The sequence below is a fragment of the Phocoena phocoena genome, chromosome 3 (assembly GCF_963924675.1).
Source record: "Phocoena phocoena chromosome 3, mPhoPho1.1, whole genome shotgun sequence".
In the NCBI taxonomy this organism is placed as follows: Eukaryota; Metazoa; Chordata; class Mammalia; order Artiodactyla; family Phocoenidae; genus Phocoena; species Phocoena phocoena.
The window spans coordinates 67,520,552-67,545,964 of NC_089221.1; the positions used below are offsets into that span (position 1 = coordinate 67,520,552).

At 34.6% G+C, this 25,413-nt stretch overlaps 1 protein-coding gene across 2 annotated transcripts in view; it reads right to left on the reverse strand.

Annotated features, from left to right (window-relative positions):
• The window catches only part of EDIL3 (EGF like repeats and discoidin domains 3), a 427,880-nt gene that overhangs the window by 268,200 nt on the left and 134,267 nt on the right, over positions 1-25,413 (reverse strand). Inside the window, exon 3 of one of the 2 annotated variants that reach the window (XM_065874094.1) lies at positions 2,204-2,230. The exons of the other annotated variant lie outside the window; for it this stretch is intronic. Coding sequence (XP_065730166.1) covers positions 2,204-2,230 — 27 coding nt within the window. The remainder of the gene's footprint in view (positions 1-2,203; positions 2,231-25,413) is intronic. 2 annotated transcript variants of the gene reach the window in all.

Sequence of the window (25,413 nt, forward strand, 5' to 3'; positions counted from 1 at the left end):
TACTTTTTATTATACACTTTGATAAAATTAACGGAAGAACATTTGGCTCCCATTGGCAGTTTTATATAAAAGGAATGTCTGCTTTACTAAATGCAAATTTTCTGAATGTTAATGTAATCTGTATGTGAAACTATTTAGTTAAAATATTACTTAATACATTTGCTCTACTCTAATCATCTATGCTAAAATCACAACAAAAACATCTGGTCATAGATGAAAACAAAACTATTTTAGAAACATAATTTAAACTCTATGATGTTCAGATCACTCTAGAGTCAAATAAATATTTGGGGGAAAATGTTCAGTTGCATTTACAAAACAGTTTCTTAATAAGCAGAGAAATTATTAAAATAATTTTAAAATAAGAAAATTACACCAAGAAATAGTTATATGTATTACTTACATTAAATTAAAATTAATCTTCATCATGCAAAAATAATAATTCTTTTGCAAAGTCACCAAAACTGCTTGGCAGGCAACATAGCTAGGAATGAGGTGTAAGACTATTAGAGGAATGAAACTGCTCTAGAAAAGCATAGGCTCACAAGGCCTGGTACTCACACCAAGAGAAAATTCAACTAAGGCTGAGAAAGACAGAGTTTCTGAGCAACGCTGTCAACACTAAAGCCTCAAGTCAGGGCAAAAAGAAGTCAGAAACTAGGCAGAGGAAACTCATAACAACACATAAGTCTGCTACTGAGTCATGTGATTAGGTTGTTCCTAAAAATAGGCTACATAATACTGACTAGAGTAGCAGAAAATTATAGGGAGTTCTTATCATCCAAATCAGGTTATAAACTATCTAACAATATTATGAAAATGAAACATTAACTGAGAGTTTATCTTCTGTGATTCCATTTCAAGGCAGTGATAATGAGTATAATGCAATATGGCATCCTTGGAGTTTACCAAAGATATTTGTAAGATGTCTATTTCATTTTCTTCCATTGAATTTTTGATGTTTTGAACCACTTTTACAGGTAAAAATCCCTGCCCAGTTCTAGAAGAACGTAGAAATCAAGAAGTCTCCTACCAATTGAAATCAGTTAGGTCTATGAATTGAAAAGACCCTATTCTGTACCTGAGTTCCAATAACTGGGCTACATTCCCCATTTCCTATACAATCAAGCCCCGTTTTTGTCCATTAGCTTCAGTAACCTGAGATGGAGGGCTTTATCCCTTTTTGCTGATGTTGCTAGTCTGCTAGCCTGGACCTTTTATTATTTGCTAACCAGATTGGCTGTGGTGCCTGCTTTCTCCTTATAAATGTGCCTGGTCTTTGACCCATCCCACTGTCCTAGAACCAAGTTGAAAATACCATGCCTTCTCTACCATTTGCATTCCTCACAGTATTTAGTTCAGACCTGAGCCTGTTCTTGATCAATGCTGATTAGATGGATGAGAAGCACAGTCATGATGCCAAGTTTCAGTATCATTAAGTTATAACTGCAAAAATTATTTTCTTAACGAAAGTGAATATTTGAGGCAACAACATGATTTTTATCCTTAAACTTAAATGAATATCATATTCAATGTCAGTCGCATTTGATAATGCAGTATTCTACCATAGTCATATTTCTGAAAGTATGTTTTACCATTTTCCTCTTTTTTTTTTTTTTTTGCGGTACGCGGGCCTCTCACTGTTGTGGCCTCTCCCGTTGCAGAGCACAGGCTCTGGACGCACAGGCTCAGCGGCCATGGCTCACGGGTCCAGTCGCTCCACGGCATGTGGGATCTTCCCGGACTGGGGCGCGAACCCGTGTCCCCTGAATCGGCAGGCGGATTCCCAACCACTGCGCCACCAGGGAAGCCTATCATTTTCCTCTTTTTAATTTCAGTCTCCTCATTTTATTATTTTTCTGCATTTTAACATTTTAGTTTTTTTTCTCCCCATTTATTACTTATTGGCATTTTTCTCAATGTTTTAATTTTCCCAATTTCCTTATTCTGTAATAGTGATGTGATTTTTTTGTGTTATGATTTCCTCTGTGACAGTTCATTTTCAATTATTTTCTCTTTTTATTTAAAACTCATAACGAACATCATTTAGTCTGGGACTGCATAATGGGTTCAAGAAATAAAGTAAATAAATAAAACTGTGCCAGTTTTGTGGTTGAAACCTGAACAAATACATTTCAAATGGTCTATATTATTAAGGGCATTAAAATAAATAGGAATAATCTTTATAGCATAGGAACTTTACCTGCTGAAGTTGGCTCTTCATCTGATGCTATGATAGAGGAAAAGAGATGAGGTGGGAACAAAGAGAGGGAATGAGTGAGATGAGAGGGAAGGAGTGAGGTGAGAGGGAGAGAGAGATGGGGCAGAGAGAGAGAAAGAGAAATTGAGATTGAACATAAATATATTTCACATTTCTAAATAATGACTAAAAGTCTCTGACTTGAAATTCTGTATATACATTAGATATTTTTCATTAGATAATTAGATAATGACAGATAAATGGATAGTACTTACATTAAATTAACATTTAAAAACTCTCATACTTTAAAATAAGCAAGCATTAGAAAAGACCATTTGGTTGTCTGAATTTGAATTTTCTGTCCTTTTGCAAACAAGGTTGAACTTTTTTAGCTTGAGTGGAAATTATTATAATTATTATAAATAATATTGTTTAAAATATAAATTGTATATAACATAAATACCCCAACCATCCACTTTGTGGGAATTTTCTATTAGCAAAGAGGAATTAAAAGGTATTGTTGACAGTCAAAAATTCTGTTCCATGAGTTAGAAATTATAAAAAGGTAGGAATTATTAAACCTTAGAGTGACTCAGAATCAGTATGAGTGTTGGTTAAACACAAAGATTCTCTCTCTCTCTCTCTCTCCCCATCACATACACACACAAACACACTCAACTTATGTGTACCACAAACTTCAAGATTCAGTAGTGGTGATTCTGTGTTGAAGCCACAGGAACCCGCATTTTAAAGGTTGACCCCAAGCACACATGGATAAGCATGGATATTACAAAAGGAGAGGTCACATTACAAGAACATAACTTTATGCTAAAGCAGTGGTTCATAACCCCGCATCTATACAAGAATTGCCAAACTCTGGGCCCACCTCAAACCAGCTGAGTCAGAGTCTCTCTCAATGGTACTAACTTGTAGCCAGGATCGAGACATGACTAAGTAATCAATATAATGTAACATGAACTATAATTCAAAGTGTGAATCATTTTGATTCCTTCTTTAAAAGGGGACATTTGTGAGAGCAGCACAACTCCAAGGGTAATAATCTGCTGTGTGTATGTGGAGGACGGAGCATCGTGTTGCAAAAGTGAAATAGCATCACAATTTTGCCTAGAATGCATGTCTTCATCTTTATACTAACAGACATGCTCTGTGAGAAGATATTTCTGCTCTGTGCACAACTGCAGCTTTATCAGAGTATTACTGTTGAATTATATTACTCTAGCCAGTACTACTTCATTTGATTCATGAAGTTTTAAAATAAAAATTTACTCAGCTGAATTGCTTATAAAGGAGTTTTGTTTCCAGGTGATTTGTTCCTCAAGGTATCACTGTGTAACTAGGGAGCAGTCTCCACTATTTTCCATTAGGGTTACATCTGCACAGAGTACACATTAGACAAGCTTACTTTGTGTCCCGACAGTATTTTCCTCTCACACTGTTTGGCTTGTCTCCTTGGCACCAAAAAAAAAAGAAAAAGAAAAAAATAGAGCAAACACACTTGGCATGCATGGTGTGGAGAACATAAATATTTAAAAGCTGTTTGCTGCTTTATCATGTCCAAAGTACTTCACAACATGTTCAAAGAAGAAAACTGTTGGTAGCTTCCAGGAACTCCCTTTTAGGAAAATACCACAGGGGCTTGTAGAAGTGCTGACTTAGATGGGTCATTGCTGGTAAAAGTCTGGAGATTCAAAAGGAAGAAGAATAAAAAAGCTTACACGTATAGCTGGTCACTTTGTGTATGTGAACTGAATTTATAAAGCAACTGATGAGATGAAATATACTCTTATTTGATAGATGAAGATACAGAGATTCAGGGTGACTGAACAATTTGTCTAAGGTCAGTTTGAATTCAAGCTCATGTGACTTTTAAACCAAACTCTTTCCACTGTGCCTTACTGTATCACTAATTCAGTATCCACTAAAAGAGAAAAGGAAATGGGAGAAAGGATCATGGAATAAGGACTGGCTAGATTTCAGATAATGTTTCTTGGATTTAGACTAAGAGAAAAAACAAAAACAAAAACAAAAACAAAAGCTGGATGTAAGGGCTACAGGAGAAATCCCTTTAAGAAATGAAGTGGTCCCTTGGAAACATCTTCAAGTCCCTTACAATCCAGGAATAGACATAGGCAGGAGAGGGACTGACTAGGAGGTTAAAGAAAACATACCAAGCCTGTGATGCCTAAGAAAGAAATATCACAAAGGCTAAGATTTTATTCCTCCATTATATATGGATAAGCAAAAAATTTTAGGAAAGGACTAGCAAGCACAGAAGTAAAGACAATTCTAAACTTACAGGAGTCATAGCAATTAGACAGTCTTAAAGCCAAAGCTCCTGGGGTGTACTACCCTACACTTGAGCCTATAATACCTGAAAGCACGTTTGTAACAAATTATCAATATTAGAGGGACTTCCCTGGTGGTCCAGTGGTAAAGAATCTGCCTTCCAATGCAGGGGATGCAGTTTCAATCCCCGGTCAGAGAACTAAGATCCCACATGCCGGCGGGGGGGGGGGGGGGGGGGGGGGCAACTAGCCCGTGCGCCACAACTACTGAGCTTACATGCCTCAACTAGAGAGCCCGCATGCTGCAAACTACAGAGCCCATGCGCTCTGGAGCCTGTGTACCACAACTAGAGAGAGAAAAACCTGCACGCCACAACTAAGAGCCCTTGCGCCGCAACAGAAAGATCTTGCATGCTGCAATAAAGACCTGATGCAGCCAAAAATAGATAAATAAAATAAATAAATATTTAAAACAAACAAAAGAACAATATTAGAATCAGCAGTTACACAAGTCTGCACAGAACTGTATTTCTTTGAAACATCTCCATAGTGGTGGTTCCTCATAACTTGCAGATGTAACTATATTCATACTACTAAACATATTCATACTATTAACCAATATACATACTATTAAAATACACACACGTATTCACAAAGGCACGTTCAGGGTTAGGATTGGTATTAATTCACCATTTCAGTTATCGCTGGCAAAGATGGCTTTGTAAGCTAACTGCATTACCAAACAAAGCATCATGAACTATGAACAGGTGGCAGCAAGAGCCCCAGAAGTACAAATAAACTTCAAAGTGGACATTAGTGGTCTATTTTGTGACATTTAAGTGAAATTAAGGATCATAGAAGTAATTTCATGATACCTAAATGATTCCTTACTCTTCCTATTTGCTTCTTGGAATTCATGAATCAGCAAATAAACACACACACACACACACACACGTCTGTGTCACGTGCAAGTTCCTCTAATCCTGGAAATTAAAAAGACATGCACCAAAAGAAATAAAAGCAAACTAACAACTCTTTATTGTTCTGCCTGGTGACAATGTAGACGAATGTACTGAAATTACGGTGATGGTAGGAAAAGAGAGAGTGAAAGTATATATCTAATATACAGAATTTAACTCAGTGTGGTCCTCTTATTGCCCATAACAGAATCACCTGGGATTTTGTTAAAATGCCACAGATCTAATGAATTTGAATTCTGGGTGTTAGCCCAAGTTTTTGCATTTTTAAAAAGCTCAGCAGGTAACTGTTATGAACACTAAGTATTGAGAATTATGGCTCTATCCATAAAAAGTTTATTGCAGAGCCATGGGTCCAATTGTTGGAACTGCAGCAGTAAATTAGCAGGCTTGTAGAAAACCCTTTGCAGTGTACTCTGTGGTTGTTTCACTGACTTTCAATGCTCTTTCTCTTTAACATCTTCAGGTTTGAGTATCTACATTGATGCCTTGGGGGAAGATGACTCTTGCTTTGGATTTAGAGAGAGAGTCTGTATCTCAGAACTAAGTAAATCTTTTCCCTTTTCCTGGCCACAGTTATTGGTCTAGGTAGGTATATGATCCAACTGGAGACAATAATGTGTAAGGACAGGTTTGTAGGTGTTTGGGTGAGGAGAGCTCTTGGAAAGACACTTTCTTCTGCGGAAGTATCTGCAAATAACCATCTCTCTCACTTCTTTAGGTAAGGACCAGGAAGTCTGTGGCCCTAGAAGCAAATTGGTAGACATCTTGCAACCATGATGGGAGCGAGCTTTAGAAAGAAGCCAATTCTCAAAGACTGAGTAGATAAACAAAACGAAATTAGATTACTGATGATATTATTGAGCCACTGAATCATATCATGACCTTACTCTAGACTTCTAGCTCTGAGGAAAAATACTTGCAGTTTATTATTTATCTAGTTTTAGTTGAGCTTTCTCTTATTTGCAACTAATGACATTCAACTGCAATGGTAACCAGTTTTGTTGTTCCCGTTTAAAATATATTAGAACGCCTGAGAAATTAATCATCTCTGAGGCAGGCGAGACCGGAAATACATACAGTCTAGGACTGTGCTTTGAGGGCAGCTGCACTTTCAGCAAATTTTTATTTTAATTTTTCCACAGAGTTTGCCACCACATTTTGATACAATAAACCTATTCCTCTGATTCTGAAGTTGGTCACAATTTTTTCAGGACAGTCTGGCAGTGTACATGTTCATGAACTGGGTTGGTACTTAACCGAAGGAGAAGAAGGCATCCTACAGATTTTCCTTCCCTTCCCTCTTTCCTCCCTCCCTCACCTTTCTCCTTTGCTCACAGGATCAACTGTCAAGTACAATAACTACACAAACCCAGTGAGTTTTGTATTACCCTGATATACATGTGCTAGCAAAACACACACATACTTCTTCATTGAACAGGCTCTAGTCTCTTCATGTGGTCTCAACAATTTTGTTATCTCCTGGGTTTGTTTTTTTTTTTGTCTTATCCTTGGGTGTTTTAAGGAAACTTTCACACCTTGGAAATTCTATCCATTTAAAGCAATTCTATACCCAGCCCAGCATTGCTCACCATCAAATAGGAAAAGCTCATTATGAAATACATAAAATACATTTCTTAGCACATGATAATCTATTTTACATAGAGATGTTAGTTCATATTGACTTATGGATCATTTTGTTTGCTATACTATAAATCTAGTTAATTATGCACAAATATGCTTTGCAAATATACAATTATCTATGTAATTTATTATTTCCATGAGCAAAGCAACAAGAAGTATGTATTCTTGTACTCTCACAACATTTTAGAATGTTTTTATTCAACTGCAGTGATGTAAAAATAACGATGATATGTATGCATGATTATTCATGCCTGCCTAGAGGTTAAATGCTATAAATGTGTGTGTGTGTGTGTGTGTGTGTGTGTGTGTGTGTGTGTATACGTGTGTGTTAGTACTAAAAGAAAGAAGAGAAAATTAACATTTAAAATTTGTGAATTCAGTCATTTAAGTAAGTTGTGGAGCTGTCTCTGGAAGTAGACAGAGAAGTATTTAGAAAGAGGTTTTATTAGTTTACATGATCTTTGTTTTATTGTTTGTTGATTTGTTTGTTCTTGGCCAATGGCCCAATGAGGACAAGCCTCAGGACTTAAAAGTTGCTATTACCAACTCCTTTTTTGTGAAAGTATGAAGAGAAGTGTTAGTCTCTCCTGGCCAAAGACTTCAGACAGCATACTATGCGGTCAGTTCTCCACTCTCAGAACTGCAGAATAATTGGGTCACCGTGAGGAGCAGCAATCAATGGATTTGCAGAGAAAATGTTCAGAGAATTACAAAGTCTTCTCTGTTCTATCATTCTTCCACATGCAGTTTGATTCTTGTGCTAGATTTGGAGGACAGCATTTATTTGAATACAGTTAATACTGGGTAGTACATAAAATATAATTATGTATACATGTAGTTAGCCTGTAAGTATGTATTTGTATGTTTACTAGTCTCTTCCGTTAGACTAGGAGTTTCATGAGGGCAGGAATGTGCCTCTTTTGCTCACCTTATAACTACAGTTTTTATAATAATACCTATAACACTAATAATAATACCTATTATTTTATAATAATACCTATAATAATACCTATATAAGCTCAATAAATATTTGTCAAAAGAAAGAAAGAAAATATGTATAAATATCTAATACAGTCCTCTGTGTTACTCAACAAAATTTAGTCGCTTCATTATGCTACATTACTAGACTTGCCAAAGAGAAAGCCTTAAATGTCATCTATATTTTAGTTATATAAATTTATATATAATCATATATAATAACTTATATAACTATATAATCATATTTTCTTTCTTGGGGCAGGAGAGAAAAGGAATAATATTTGAAAAGACAATGATTGCTCTAATGACCATTAGAGCATGAAAAAATAAATCTCATGAAAAAATAAATCTGTGATTTTAAAGTAACTCAAAAAGCATCAAACTATAGTTTATTAATTAAATACATTCATTAAAATAGAACCACAAAAATGCACTTTCTAAAGTTTAGTAGTAATATAGCTCACATGAGTTTTACAAGCTACTTATACAGTTAATCATGTTAACAGCAATTAATGCATTTGTGGTTTTCTCATTTTGAAAGAGGTACAAATGGGGAAAATAATAAAGAATAAATGAAAGCTTTGGTTTCATTTTTTTCTACTAAGTAAAAAACATATGTAATTTACAAAGTATTCCCAGAGTATTGGGTAGCTGGCAAGTAATATGCCTTAAGCAATAGGTCTATATTCATGCCCCAGCTAGTATTAAAGAGACTTTGGGGACGTAATTAGGACACATTTTGCTACTTAAAGGAAGCACTAAAGATCTTTAGGCTAGGTGATTTAACATTACAAAAGCCTATAATTCAACATTTCATGTATTTATACAACTGTCCTCAAAAATCCTTTGTTTATTCAATGTGCCCTCCCTCCCTATCCAAATTCACCTCATCATTGTAGACTGAATGCAAGTCTCACCACCCTCATTTCTTTAGTATTTATTTTAGTTTCCTGATTTAGTTGCCTCCAAACATCCCCCACTAGCTTTTTAACTATAACCTAAAGCCAGTTCTAAACAAAATGGCAATAATATTTTCCAACCTTGTTCCCAAGCTGGACATTATCCGTGCTCCTTCTTTCGAAGGCAGTGGTTATGTTTCAGTTTTGTATAGTGCACATAATTAGTACTGAGTAAATATTTTTGGAAAGCTATCCAGTTTTAGACATGAGAAAATGAAGTCCAGCAAGTGAATTTAATGGCTGTTGTACATTACTGGGAGCCATCTATAAAGAGAATTGGGAATTAAACCTAAGGTAGCCAAAGAAAATTCATGGCCAAATAGAAGAAACTTGTGAAGGATAAAGCAGGTCAGAAGTTAATATAAATGGCTGCTCACATTTATCAATTTCCAATAAAATTAATTCATAATTTTTTGAAAACTTAATACAGGAGAGGAGGGAATAGTTCTGGAAGAAGAAAACTGTTTAATGTGACAGAAAAGCCATGCAGCTGAGGTTACTTGCTTATCATATGTGAATTTCAGATGGTTAAACACCTATATTGTTCTGTTTCACAGCAACTGACAGAAGGAAGCTAATACCACCAGGCTCATATTCTATGGATTTCTGCTTTATTTATGTGTGAGCAACTGCTCACTTCACCCTCAATTCATTCCCATAAGTCTGGACAAATGAGCTAATCTAAAAAGTAAATCTGTTAAAACCAAAAGAACCAAAAATGAAAAAATAATGGATAAGTCAGCAATACTGGCGCAAATCCCAGAGATAGCATCCATTTAAGGAAACCACGGAATCACTGCACATAAAATGTTAATGTCAGAAGAGATTTTGTGATTAAGGGGTTGGCAAAAAACCCATTGTTATAATGGGTTAAGATTTGCATTAGAAAATAGAAATATATTTATTATATTTATTAAATCAACTAAATTATCAACTAAAAACTCAAAACAAACTGAATTTTGAAGTAAAAATACTTAAACATCTGAATACATATATAAAAATATATGTAATTATAATCAAATATTTATATTATAAATAAAACTAGGATTATAAAATATATGATGTTCTTTAACTTGCTTTCATTAATATATTGCACATATTTTCTATCTCAATATTATCAGTGAATATGGACAATAAAAATATTTTATTTTATGGATAAACCATGATTTATTTAACTAAGTCTCTACTGAATGATATTTGGATCGATTCAGTGTTTTTCTCTTAGAAATACTATTTCAATGAATAATCAGACTCCATTTGAACAGCGGTAGAAACATGAAACAAAAATAAATGACCAAATAATTTCATTAAATAAATAAGAGCTCATAATCTTAAATACAATATAAAATATTCATTTTTTATAAATAAGGCTTTTAAAGGATCCTCTTTTATGCTGTCAGCCTATCTTTAGTAACATGCTTCTTAAATATATTGGACAATATTATATTTGTGACTTCTTCCTATGAAAGTTACCTCCCTTGAAATAGAGTTACTATTAATGGAGATCAAGTAAAAGTTCCAGTGACCGATGCCCAAGCACAAGACACAAGAGACAAAGAAATGGCTGAGCTGTGGGCTTGAGGAGATGCAGCCTTAGGCTAACAGATTTCCCTGCCCATCACCCTCACCCCACTAGGGGGTATGTAGGGCTGTATACTGAATATAATATTCTTATATTAAATAATATAAAACTTCAACGTTTAAGAAAATTAATGGTGACTACTTGAAGACAGAAAATTACCTTATTACAAAATATTGGCATATAATGTGTGTGTGTGTGTGTGTGTGTGTGTGTGTGTGTGTGTATGCACACAAGCAAGTATTTAATGATACAGTTATTTCAAACATGACATTTATACCATTTATGATATCTGAGAAGACTTTTAGTAAAATATCATTCCTTTTTCACTACTTATATTCCAAAGAGGAATTCAGAAATTTTATGATGGCTTTGAAATGATGGGTTCCCAAAATACAGATCCACACATCTGGCTTAATTAAAATATCTTTTGAAACTCAAAAGATGAAGGGAAAAAACAGTGGAAGGTGTACCTTGAATAGAGCTGAGATATCTCTGGTGGATCTATCTGTTTCTCTTTGGTCAAGGGGAATTATTTTTTTCATGTAGCTTGAACTCATCCCAAGGACACTAACTATAAGCGATAAAGCACAGTCTCTGCTTGCCTATACAGAGCTCAATTAATCTAATGTGCCACTGACTTATTCAGCGGTGAGTTAATGACTGCTATAGAGGATTTTTTTCCTGCCTGTTAAAATAGAAGCTAAAATTAAATGCTTTCTTTTCAGAATCATTAGGACCTTCTTTAAAAGAAAATAGTGTATCTACATTCAGGTGTTAATCAAATGACATTGACAATGTAATTTCCCTATCTTCAGAATTTGTCTCCCTAGGATGAATTTTTCCTTAATTGGAACATCTTTAAGGAACTCAACTGATAAAAAAAAAAGTGGACAGGTCTAACTTTAAGGCAATGAAATTGAATAAAGGTACAAGGCTATTCAGAGGGGGCCCAAGCCCCATTCTTCTTATCTTGAGGCTATTTTCAAGTTGTGAATGCACACTATTAACTTCTACTTTTCCAAACTGTCAAGAAACAGTCTAGGAAACAGCCTGTTCAGAAAACAGGATGTAAGCGACTTTGCATAGATAAAAGTTTAAATCCAAACTGAAATTAAAGGTCACTTAGTCCAACCTGCCAATCAAAAATCTAAACATTGCTTCAAAACTTCTAGTGGCAGGAAACTCATAATCTCACAAAGAAACACATCATATCACTCTCCTAAAGATAGCGTCTGGAAAACAATGGAATAACGTGGCTTTCTTTGACATAACAGCCATTCAAATATTTGAAGACAACTAACATATTCCCTATAATTCTCTTCTTAACTGAGACAAACATCTCCACTTAATTTCATAATCACGACGTACAACCTGGTCATCATTTTTGTTAACCTCCTCTTGATAAATTCAAATTTGTCAGGGTCTTTTAAAACATAGCAATACGAATGAAATCTTACAGCAACAAGAATTAGATGTCCAGAGGAGATCTAACTAGCACAGAATACAATGGCGTTATTACCTGCCTTCTTCATGCTGCTGAAAGAATTAATTTCCTTTCTCCCCTTCCTCCAGCCTCATCTTATAGACCAATTCCTAGAACACTGGGGGCTACTAATCTTATCTCCTTTCTATCTGAGGGCAAGATTGGGCAGGAAACAAAGAGGGGAAGGGAGACATGAGGTGAAGGTCAAGAGAGAACAGACTGACTTGCAAGCCAGTATCTAAAAGTACCTTAGCAACAGGAAAAATTGCAAAAGTTTGAAACCAAGCAAAGCCCTAAAGGTATTTTTCCAATCTTTCATTTTCTCTCTAGCAAAGAATCTAGTTTGCATATATTTCATATGTAGTTGATTACGTTCACAGACAGGAAAACCAAACATTTGTCTTCATTGAAAGTTTCCTTAGTGTCCAGGACTAGGTGTCCATCCAGATGGATATAAATATTTTGTGATTTCTCATGGGATTTTCCACATGTCAATTGACATTTCTATTCATAGGAGGGTCTCCTGAAAACTATTTTTGAAACTTTGCAGTTGCTTCTTTCAGCAATTAATTTCTGGTTATAAATTCTAGGTTAGAAATTAACACTAATTTCAGTCAATAAGCCACACTGAGCCTTTTCCAAATCAACTACCTATTAGACTGAGTCTTATTGAAAACAATCACAATAATTAATGAGTTGAAAAACAGGTTTATCTTGGAAGCAGAAAAAAACATAATGGGAAAAAAAAAAACAACAGTACAATTTAATCCTCAAAAGAAAAGCCTGAGGTACTACTTAAAAATTATCACAAATTTTGTTAATAAGAGTTTTGTGTTGTTTTGTTTTTATAATGTTGGTATGCTTCAATTATACATTATAAAAAGAGATTACAGAATCATGTTCCTGGGATGATACTGTTAATAACATTGAAAACTATATTATGGAAATAGTTCAAGAGGATGACTAAAGGCCATATACAGTGTAGACCCAAACCACCTTCCTGTCTGGCTCCTCAGCATCTCTGCAAACACCAAATAATCTAGGTAACCACTAACGCTAATTCTTCCAGAAGGTTCCCATGTTTCTCATCTTTGTGCCTTTTATCATCCTGTATTTTGCTTAAAATGTTCCCACCAAATAATTTTACTGGTGAAGTACACTTCCAACCCAGCCCATCTCAAAAGCTATCTCACCCATCGAATCTGATTCCTAGGAATGGAAGTAACCTTTCCTCCTCTTGATACCTACAGCACTTTGTTCTCCTCTCAGGATGATTATTTTCTGCATTGTGTAATGACAATTGATGTGTGTGTTTTAGAGTCTTTCCCAAATTTATCTCAAGGTCAAGCTCTTTATCTTGGGGGCATAGACAAAGGGGAGGTTAGGTCCTGGGGGTCTGGAACAGCTCCAGAGATGCTCAATAACATTCATTAAATGGAAGATTCTACTGTTCTTTTCTGCTCTGTGATTCCATCTTTATGCAAAGCCACAAAGAGCTTATTGTTGATGTATCACATCTCAGAATCTAATATTAATATGTTGTCATAAATTCCAACTTTGTATTTATTATGCCTTTACAGGATTCCCATTTTGCAAGCTTATGAAGAAAAATCAATTCATAAGTTATTTGCTGTAAGCATAAGAAAAGCTCTATTCCTGAAAGGCCAATTCCTAATTATGCAAACATTACTTACATTACTCATAATTTTCAAATAATAAAACATAAGGTTCTCTTTTTTCCCATAACAAATGAGGTGATTTGTCAAATTATACACTGAAGAAAAGAAAATTTTGAAAAATTAAAAGCTGACAGCTAAATTGACCCAGTTTGCATATTCAAGCACAAGCAGAAAAAATCCTGACATAAAAATAATAGGTCAAGATTTATTGGACATTTCAATAATGTTATTAATGACTGAAATGATGGAAGAATATTCAGGGACTTAGAAACTTAATTTCTGCATGTAACTTTTGAATTGTCTATAAGGTCTATCTATTTTTATTTACTTATTTTATAACTGCTACATAGCTCTTTTATAAGTCAGGAACTATTCTAAGAACCTTACATATACCAATTCACTTAAATTGAACAAAACCTCTTTGAAGTTGGTACTATTATTACCTGGATTTTACAGGTAAGGAACGATGGCATCAAGAGGTTAAGCAACTTGGCCAAAGTAACAGATAGTAAATAGAACAGTCAGAATTTGAATTCAATATGGCTGAGTTCTTGATCACAACATCATGATGCAATTTTTTAGAGAATGTGTTCCTACAGAATGCCAAGAGCATGCTCAGTATGACAACACTGGAATAGAGGTTTTAATACTATTATTATTGTTATTATACCTCCAGGTTCTCTCACTGCTTCAAAGTATCCCTCCCCATATGTGTAACAGGTACACTTTAATTTGGACACAAACACTGGACTGTAGAAAAAGCATGGGACAAAATTTCAGGTTTAATGCCTGTTCTGCCCACCTTTGAGCAGGAATTCATGACCTTGGTATAGTCATCGTGTTTATCACAGAATCCTTTTCCCATTCTGAGAAACACTGAGATTGGTATTAGCTCAACTGGTTATTTCAAGATTATTGCAAGAATAATGCATACATTAGCTTTTTAATGGATAGAGTACTCTAAAAACACTATTAAAGGGAAAAGGTGAAAGAAAAAATGTCATTGGCATTATGGTGATTGGTAAATTTCATAAATGCCCCACTTCAATGTTCACTACATGATGACCTGATAACCAGAATGTCTTGTTGTGAGGTGAGACTTACCACGGAAGTTTTGGGTCAGGAAATCATTGTGGAGATAATATAGCTCAACCTCCATAGTTGAATAATTAATGGAAGCTGACCTCAGAGCCCAGAGCATGTTGTGTGATGCACCCTGATTTATGCCATTTATGCCATTCAATCAATGACATTGATTGAAATAGAGCTGAGTTGACACAAACAACATGTGTCTTGTTATTGAAAATATTTAGTAGCTACTGTGTTGATGTGTAGCAGTAATGAGTTCTATACTCAATTGCTCTCTATGATTTGGATGAAGCACTTGGGGGTCTGATTTCTCAATTATAATTTTACCACGTAGAGACACTGTGGGGATTTACCAACATACTATGCAAAGAAGGTGCTAATTCTTACTTGAAATTTGCTATATTTTCCCAGGATTAGTACTTAAGAAAACACCCTTATCTGTGGTTCTATCTTTTACTGAGGAACTGAAATTGTGTCCTCCTACTTTATTTTCCAAGCTTTGATTAAAATAAAATAAACAGAAAATATTGATTATTGTCCATTTTAAATCATAGTTCAGTGAACTTTATTCTTTCAGAGGGAAAAATTAAATTCTGAAAAGGATTCTGCCCCAATTCTCTCTCATTATATGACTTATTTAAAAATTATGTGTTGCCACTGTACTTTAAGTAATATGGATTACAGAATTTGCCTTCACATAACTACTTTGATATATGTTGAAAAATAAATTGTCCTAGAGTACAAAGTTACCTTAAGGTGTCACCCAGTTTTCCTATGACTTCAGGCAGGGACTGTGGCCAAATAAGCCTTCACACACAATGACATCTACTTGAAACTCCTTGAGAAAAGTTTCATGCCTTCTATTTCATTGTAGTAACCCTTATGCTTTACTCTAGTAATTCCTTGTAACAAACAGTATGAGCCTAGCACATAGTAGGTGCCAATAAGATTTGTTGATCAATCTAATTTACTAATATTAAAAACTACAGGGGGTTCTAATAGTTTTAAGAAATAAATATCAACCTATCAAAATACAAATTTCAATGAATTCTTAATGCTTCGTCTCTTTCTCTTCATTCATGTAACTAATGCTAAGTGGAAAGAAGAGAGCAAATGTTCCCTCATTCATCCAAGAGCCTTTCACTTTCCATTAGAGTCATATTAATCTTTCCCTCACTTCCTACATTTATCTAACCTTCTTAGGCTCTCCTTACCCAGGCATTCTAAGTCTGTTCCATACTCTAGATGCTCTAGAGCCATTTTTAAGTTTTCTTTGATAAAATGCCTGCTCCCTCTCTCATTGGTCTTACTTTTATAGAATAGCCTTTTCCTCACAGTTTTTACCCAACTGGACTTTCTATATGCCTATCTATAGTTTGTCATTTTTAAATGATTTATGGCATTATATAATAACTGTTTAAGTGAAAATAAAAGGGGATGCAGTCTTATTTAAAAAACATATTTGATAGGACAACAATCTCTTCTTTTGCTCTCCAAGTATATTTTTCTTCTCTTATTATACAAATCAAATAACTCCAAATGTACATTACTGTGATTAAGTAGATCTAAGCCCATTAAGATTTCTTTTCATTAAAACAACCATCATGATAAACTGTTTACCTTTCCTATACAATACTTATGATAGTAAAGGTTCTCAAATAACTCTTATCCCAACCATTTACCTTTAAGAATTTAGTCTAAGGAGACAATGGTGAATGTACACAAAATTTAGTTAGAAGAGTATGTACCAAAATGATTATAATAGAGGAAATTTGCAAGTAACTTATATGTCTAAAAATAGGGGCCGATACAGATTCCCAACAAACATATGAAAGGATGCTCAACATCACTAATCATTAGAAAAATGCAAATCAAAACTACAACGAGATATCATCTCACACCAGTCAGAATGGCCATCATCAGAAAATCTACAAACAATAAATGCTGGAGAGGGTGTGGAGAAAAGGGAACCCTCTTGCAATGTTGGTGGGAATGTAAATTGATACAGCCACTATGGAGAACAGTATGGAGGTTCCTTAAAAAACTAAGATAGAACTACCATATGACCCAGCAATCCCACTACTGGGCATATACCCTGAGAAAACCATAATTCAAAAAGAGTCATGTACCAAAATGTTAATTGCAGCTCTATTTACAGTAGCCAGGACATGGAAGCAACCTAAGTTTCCATTATTGGATGAATGGATAAAGAAGATGTGGTACATATATACAATGGAATATTACTCAGCCATAAAAAGAAACGAAATTGAGTTATTTGTAGTGAGGTGGATGGACATAGAGTCTGTCATACAGAGTGAAGTAAGTCAGAAAGAGAAAAACAAATACATATGGAATCTAAAAAAAAAAAAAATGGTTTTGGAGAACCTAGGGGCAGGACAGGAATGAAGACGCAGATGTAGAGAATGGACTTGAGGACATGGGGAGGGGGAAGGGTAAGCTGGGATGAAGTGAGAGAGTGGCATGGACACATATACACTACCAAATGTAAAACAGATAGCTAGCGAGAAGCAGCTGCATGGCACAGGGAGATCAGCTCGGGGCTTTGTGTCCATCTAGAGGGGTGGGATAGGGAGGGTGGGAGGGAGACACAAAAGGGAGGAGAAATGGGTATATATGTATATGTATAGCTGATTCATTTTGTTATAAAGCAGAAACTAACACACCATTGTAAAGCAATTATACTCCAATAAAGATGTTAAAAAAAAAAATAGGGGCTGGCTGAATAAAATGAAGGTAAGTGATGGAATGTTAGCCTGATATTTTAAATAATGTCAGGAAAGAAGTTTTAATGAATTGGAAAGATTTTAATTTCATATCCTAAGTGAAAAAGAATGATCAAAGAATATGCTATATATAGTATGTTTTATGCACACATATGTACGCACATAAACACAAGTAGACAATTTTATATAAACTGTTTACAATAGCAATTTAATTGTATATAATAGCAATTTAAATTGCTATCACTCTTTATATGACTGTATATGGCTATAGATACAGACATAGATAGAACTTTAGGTATAGGTAAATGATACAAAAGATAATGAATGTATAAATAACCTAGGATTATGATACTTTTTATTTACTTCTTTTATATTTCCTAAGTTTTCCTCTTTATTACTCTTGTAATGAAGAAAATCAATAATTCTGTGTAAAATATAAATTCTTAAATATAGCTGGCTATGTCAAGATAAAAACAATGCACATACTGTTCACTTTTCTTCCTGTTAATGGTATTTAGCAACTCAACCTAAATTATGTTTTCATTTTCTTGTTTCTATTGTAATCATAGGAAGAAGATTTTGTTCATTCTCCAGCAACATATCAATTTCCCTGAAATGATTAGATTTTAACACCTTGTCACAATTGGTTAAAAACAATGTTATTTTTAAATGACTTGCTCTGTTTAGGATACCGTGGGTTGATGGGTACTTAATTCAACTGAAAGGAAACAAACAACAGCTATAATTGTTAAAATCAAGCAATAGATTAATGGTGAAAAATCAATGAAGAAGATAAAACCAAGTAACAGTAGAGAAGGTTTTAAAGATTGTTGGGCATGTTTTCTCTATTTTATAAGTCATTTGCAAGTCTCCTGTAGACCTCTTTTCCACTAAATTGGAAGAGAAAAATTTCCCAGAGTTTAATGCTAAATATGTCATTTAGCCCATCACTTTAAAATAGTACTTTTCATGAATATGCAGAATTGTACATTTTGGTAGTGCCACAACCAATTTCATGCCACTCCATTTGGAATCTGAATAAAAGGAAAAATTAATGTCACTTTGCATTTTCACTTTTCTAATTCTTCAATGTATTTCCCTAAAATAAACAGAAAATAATCAAGGTTTTCCTTTTAAAAGAGTTTTTACTTTTTCCTCCCTTATAAAAAATAGAGGATTTTTTTGATAAAAATCAGTGTTACTAAAATTTTTGTATTCATAGCTAGTAACATAAAAATAAATATCCACAAATATATCTATATGTTTACCAACTTTTTGCACTGCCAATAAAAACTGTTAAAAAATTGAATAAAAAGAAAAGCAACTAACATTCTATGGTAAATTATAAAACTGGCTATAAATTCTTCCCTTCTTGCATCCTCGCCTTTGCAACATGAAGTGGCAAATCTTCCCATCAAAACTGTAGTTAGCTAATGTGACACAGGCTGAGGTTTGATAAGTGCTTGTAATTGTGATTTGATCTTTCTCACTGCTCTTGGGACCTTCCCACAACCACTATGTAAGGAAGCTTGATCTATCAGAGACAAGCCATACTAGCCAAGCCATCTTCAACTATCCAGTACCAGTGAACCAGAATACCACTTAAGTGACTTACAGAATTTTGAGATGAATTGTTGTTTAAAGCCTCTAAATTTGTGATTTGTTAAGCAGAAAAAGCTTAATGATACACATCTACTATCCCTTCATTCACGAAGTATTTATTCCGGTTTAAATGGTATACAACAAAAAAGAATTAATTTGTTACATTAATTTGTTGTCTTTTCCTGAAAATAAAAGCCTTACCACAAATTGGCACTCATCTTTTGACTGGGCAAGAGAGGATTTCTGTACTTGATATTTTCTGAAGTCCTTTGATATTATACATGTGTTTTCTGAGGTTAGTATATAAATGTTAGGGCTTGGAATTGCAAGCTAACAAACTCTGATTATTATTATTAACAGTAAATTAGAACCACTTTAAAATTAATAAGCTGGTTTATAAGCTATGTTATAGAAATTTAAATATATATAAAACAAAATTATTTTTCTATAATATATGCAAAATAAATGGCAAAACATTTCTCTTAAATTATTAATTCTGTCATTTAAATGTACAATTCTATTTGTTAGAACACATATTTAATCATTTTTATTAACAAAAAAGTAAGTAAACATAACTCTGAAAATAAATGCCTTTGACTCTTATTGACTGAGAAATTTCTAAGCTATCATCCATGGCTAGCAGCTTTTGAGAAACTATTTTAGTGTATGCAGAATAGCTCTCATTATAATTTCTAGAAATATGGATTCAATCATGAGCTATCTTTCCTTAGTCCAAGAAGTAATCTTAAGGGGAAAAAAAAAACCTGACAATTACTCATAATTTCATCTAATATATGAATAATTTCACTGAAATTTACCAAATCTCTCATTTGGTAACCAAAGTTCAGAAATCTAAAAGTAGCCTCACTCTACCCAAGAGATCTACTTAAAACTTATCAATATTCTGATATTTCATGCTCATTAAGAAGAAGTCTTTTAGAAAGACTCAGCCTCTACTACAGTACTTGAAATTCTGTCACTGGTCATCTTCTAAAAGATAAACATGAATATGGTTATTCATGGTGCAAGACGTACAGTGGAAATTGGTGTGTATTTTTTTTTTAGTTTTTACGAGATACTTCGTGTTTCTGGGGCAAATGTAACCAATTTCTCATAATGAAATGGAAGCAGAAGGATATTTAGAAAAAACCTGATTAGAAGCCAATGAAATGACAGACAGGATAAGGAGGAAGAACTAGAAATGAAATTATATGCTTTGTTTCCCTGTACTGAACTACTCTCAGAAACACAGGTACTTTGAATTCTTTCTAAAAGTGATGATGGATTTTAAATTACTACAAAATTCCAATGTTTATGTCCTCTGTTGTCAGAATGATAGTTTTAATAGGTTAAGCATATGCTAAATATCATTAAAATATCTATATGAGTCATCTGATTTAGTTTATTCTTAGTAAAACAGAAGCTTAGGTTTTATATCATATTTCTGAATCATAATGTCATTATAGTTCTATTTTAAAGGAAAACCCCCCTTGGCCCAAATCCCTCTTTAGTTACTGTCCTCATCTGCCATCTGTATGCAGTGAAGGTATCTCAGCTCTTCTCTCTGTTAGAACATCAACCTTTCAGTCTTTCCTAATAGTCCTATCCAAAAATAACCTCCTTTTATTCTACCTCACACTTGTCTTCATTTTTTTTTATTTATTTTTTTTGCGGTACGCGGGCCTCTCTCTGTTGTGGCCTCTCCCGTTGTGGAGCACAGACTCCAGACGCGCAGGCTCAGCGGCCACGGCTCACGGGCCCAGCCGCTCCGCGGCACGTGGGATCTTCCCGGACCGGGGCACGAACCCGTGTCCCCTGCAGGCGGACTCTCAACCACTGCGCCACCAGGGAAGCCCTTGTCTTTATTTTTTTAATAGAGCTTACCATGATAAGTGTAGTGGTTTACTGTCTAGTTCCCCTTTTGACTAGAAGATTTGTGAAGGCAAAGCCTCTTTTTTAATGGTCATATCCTCACTGCCAGGAAGAGTGTCTAACACATAGTATGTGCTCGCTAAATATTTGATGGATGGGCAAATACATGAATAAATTGATGAATGTTTGTTATAGTTATTTTTAAAAATTAAAGACTACTTTTTTACAGCAGTTTTAGATTCACAGCAAAATAGAGGAAGGTAAAGAGATTTCCCATATGGTCTCTGACGCCGCACAAGCACCTTTCCCATCATCACCACTCCCCACCAAAATGGTACATTTGCTACAACTGATGAACGTACATTTACCCATCATAATCATCCAAAGTCTATAGGTTGCATTAGGGCTTACTCGGTGTTGTACATTGCATGGGTTTGGACAAGTGCATAGTAACATGTATCCAATGTTACAGTATCATACAGAGTATTTTCATTGCCCTAAAATCTTTGGTATATTGCTATTCATCCCTACCACCCTGCCCCAGCATCCACTGATCTTTTTACCGTCCCCAGTTCTGCCTTTCCCAGAAGGTCAGCTATGATTCATACAGTATGTAGTCTTTTCAAACTGGCTGTTTCACTTAGTCATATGCATTTAAGCTTCCTCCATGTCTGTTCATGATTTGATAGTTCATTTTTTAAAGAGCTGAATAATACTCCATTGTCTGGATATACCACAATTTATGTATTCACAAACTGAAGGACATCTTGGTGGCTTCCAAGTTTTGTCAGTTACAGATAAAACTGTTATAAGCATCCGTGTGCATGTTTTTGCGTGGACATAAGTTTCCAACTTCTTTTGGTAAATACCAAGGAGCATGATAGCTGGATCACATGGTAGGAGTATGTTTTGCTTTGTAAGAAACTGCCAAACTATTTTCCAAAATGGCTGCACCATTTTTGCATTCTCATCGGCAATGAATGAGAGTTTCTACTGCTCTAGATGCTTTCCAGCTTTTGGTGTTGTCAGTGTTCTAGATTTTGGTCATTCTGATAGGTGTGTAGTAGTATCTCATTGTTTTAATTTGCATTTCCCTGATGACACTTGGTGTGGAACATCTTTTCATATGCTTATCTGCCATCTGTATGTCTTCTTTGGTGAGGTGTTTTTTAAGGCTTTTGACTCATTTTTTAAATCAAACTGCTTGCTTTCTTATTGTTGAGTTTTAAGAGTTCTTTGTATATTTTCGGGAACAGCCAAGATTTTTTTTGGAGAACAGCTATGTTTTTTCCAAATATACTCTCCCAGTTTGTGGCTTACCTTCTCATTCTCTTGACACTGTCTTTCACAGAGCAGAAGTTTGATAAAGCCCAGCTTATCAATTCTTTCTTTCATGGATTATGTCTTTGGTGTTGTATTAGAAAAGTTATCGTCATACTCAAAGTCTTCTAGATTCTCTCTCATGTTATTTCCTAGGGGTTTTATAGTTTTGCACTTTACCTTTAGGTCTATGATCCATTTTTTTTAAATTGAAGTATAGTTGATTTATAATGCTGAGTTAATTTCTGCTGTACAGCAAAGTGATTCAGTTATACATATTATATACACACATATACATACACACACACACATATTTGGTCCATTTTGAATTAACTTTCTGTGAAGGACATCTATGTCTATATTCATTTTTTTGCATGTGAATGTCCAGTTGTTCCAGCACCATTTGTAGAGAAGACTCCCTTTGCTCCATTGTATTGCCTTTGTTCCTTTGTCAATGACCAGTTGACTATATTAATATATATCTATTTCTGAACCCTTCATTCTGTTCCATTGATCTATTTGTCTATTGTTTCTTGATACCACACTGTCTTGAGTACTATAGCATTACAGTAAGTCTTGAAGTCAGGTATTATCATTCCTCCAACTTTCCTCTTCTCCTCTAATATTCTGCTGGCTATTCTGCATCTCTTGCCTCTCCATATAAGCTCTTGAATCAGTTTGTTGATACGTACAAAATAACTTCTTGAGATGTTGATTGGGATTGCTTGAATCTATAGATCAATTTGGGAAAAACTGACGTCTTGACAATACTAAGTCTCCCTATCCATGAACACAAATACCTCTCCATTTCTTTAGTTCTTCTTTGATTTCATTCATCAGAGTTTTAAATATCTAATTATTTAATTTTTGTGGGTGCTAGCTTAATTATACTATGTTTTTTAATTTCAAATTCCACTTGTTCATTGCTGTTATATAGGAAGATGATTTACTTTTGTATATTAACCTTGCATCCTGCAACTTTGCTATAGGTCCTCATTAGTTCCAGGAGGATTTTTTTTTGTTGACTCTAGGATTTTCTAAATGATTATGTCATCTGTGAACAAAGACAGCTTTATTTCTTTCTTTCCAATCTGTATACTTTTATTTCCTTTACTTGTCTTATTGCATTACATAGCACTTCCAGTACAATATTAAAACGGAGTGGTGAGAGGGGCCATCCTTGCCTTGTTTCTGATCTTAGTGGGAAAGCTTTGAATTTCTCATCATTAAGTATGATGGTAGCTGTAGGTTTTTTATAGATGTTCTTTATCAAGTTGAGGAAGTTTCCCTGTATTCCTAGCTACTTTTTAAAAAATTTCCTCTAAATCTTCCATGTGCCACACCTAGCTCTTTCCTCACAACTCCAGCAAAATTGATCTTGGCAAGATCATCCGTAAGTCACATGTAATCAATGTAAGTGTTTACCTTGGTCAACTTCTCCACAGTATTTGACATTGCTGACCACCCATTCCTGTCTACCCTTAACTTTTGGGGCACAATGCTTTCCTGGTTTCTCTTCTATCTCCCTAACTACTCCTTCTCAGTCTTCTTTATAGCTTTTACTTTCTCTACCTATTGCTTAATTATTGATGAACCTCTCATCAGTTTCCATTTCTTGCTCCTCTCTTCTTTTCACAAGTCATTCTGCTTCTGGACAGATTCATACAGTCCCTGAGCTTAAATCACTGTCTATATAATTATGACTTCCCAATCTATGCCGGACTTCTTTACGAATGTCTAGCAGATTCCTCAAATTCAGTATGTGAAATACTCAACTCATTTTCTGCCTTCCAATCCAGTGTATCCTCAATTTTCAGTGTCTCAGTAAATGGCTCCAAGTTGCTCAGGCCAGAAATTTGAGATGTTTCTTCTTTACTCGTCCCTTTATGCAAACCCCTTTTATCCAGTAACCCCATAAGTCATGAAAATTTATCTGTTGTATCCTTTAAATATTTATTGACTTCTCTCCATCCTCTTTGTTACTACACTGACCCAGGCTAAGATCATCAAGTCTGACCTGGTCTCTGCAGTAGACTACAAATTGTCCCCTGCCATACTCTGCTCTAATTTTTTCCCCATATTTCAGTGACAGTGATCTTCTAAAAGTACAAATCCTCTCCATCACTCTTAGAACGAAGTCCAAATTCCACAAAGCACCATGCAACCCTGCAGGATCTGCCACCATCACCAACTCCAGACTCATTAATGGCCATCATGTCTCTCCACTTTTAAGCCACAGTAAATTTCTTTCAGTTCATGGAATTATGACTTTTCTTATATCCTGGTTTTCCTAAAAATTATTTCCTCTGTCTGGAATACTTTTAGCCTTCTGCCTGGTAGATTAAAATTATTTTTTAGAATTATGTCAAAATATTATTTTTTTCAGGTAGGCATGCATTCTTTGACACCTAGCTTAAAAGAGGACACCTGCTTTATATTCTAATGGCTCTATCTACTTCTCCTATTACAATACCCATCATATTTATCTACTTATTTATCTGCTTTCCTAGATAAACAGTAATTCCTGTAATTTTTTTTACCAATGCGTCTCTACCATTAGGTAACTACTACTTAGTCAGTGCTAAATAAATATTTGTTTAAGAATAAATGAAAACTAAGATTTTATTTTTTTTAAGTCAATCACTTACTCTGTCCTCTTTGGTTGCATTAATATACTATGCAATTGAGTTTTAAAATATATATTTGTTATTAGTTTACAGAAATACTCTGATAGCATACAGAGGAGAATTATACCATGGAACTTGGACAATTTAATAATTCCCAAGGTTTCCATATATGAATGCTAGAATGTTCACTAGTAATAGAAATTTTTCTATGAAATAAATGTGTCAACATTTGGCTCCAAACTGCACAGTGCCATTCAAGAATGTGAGCAAGTAACTGGGGAGTAATTAGGGTCTTAACCACATGGTGCTTATCTACCAGTCCCCTGGAGAAGGTTGCACTGTCCACTGCAT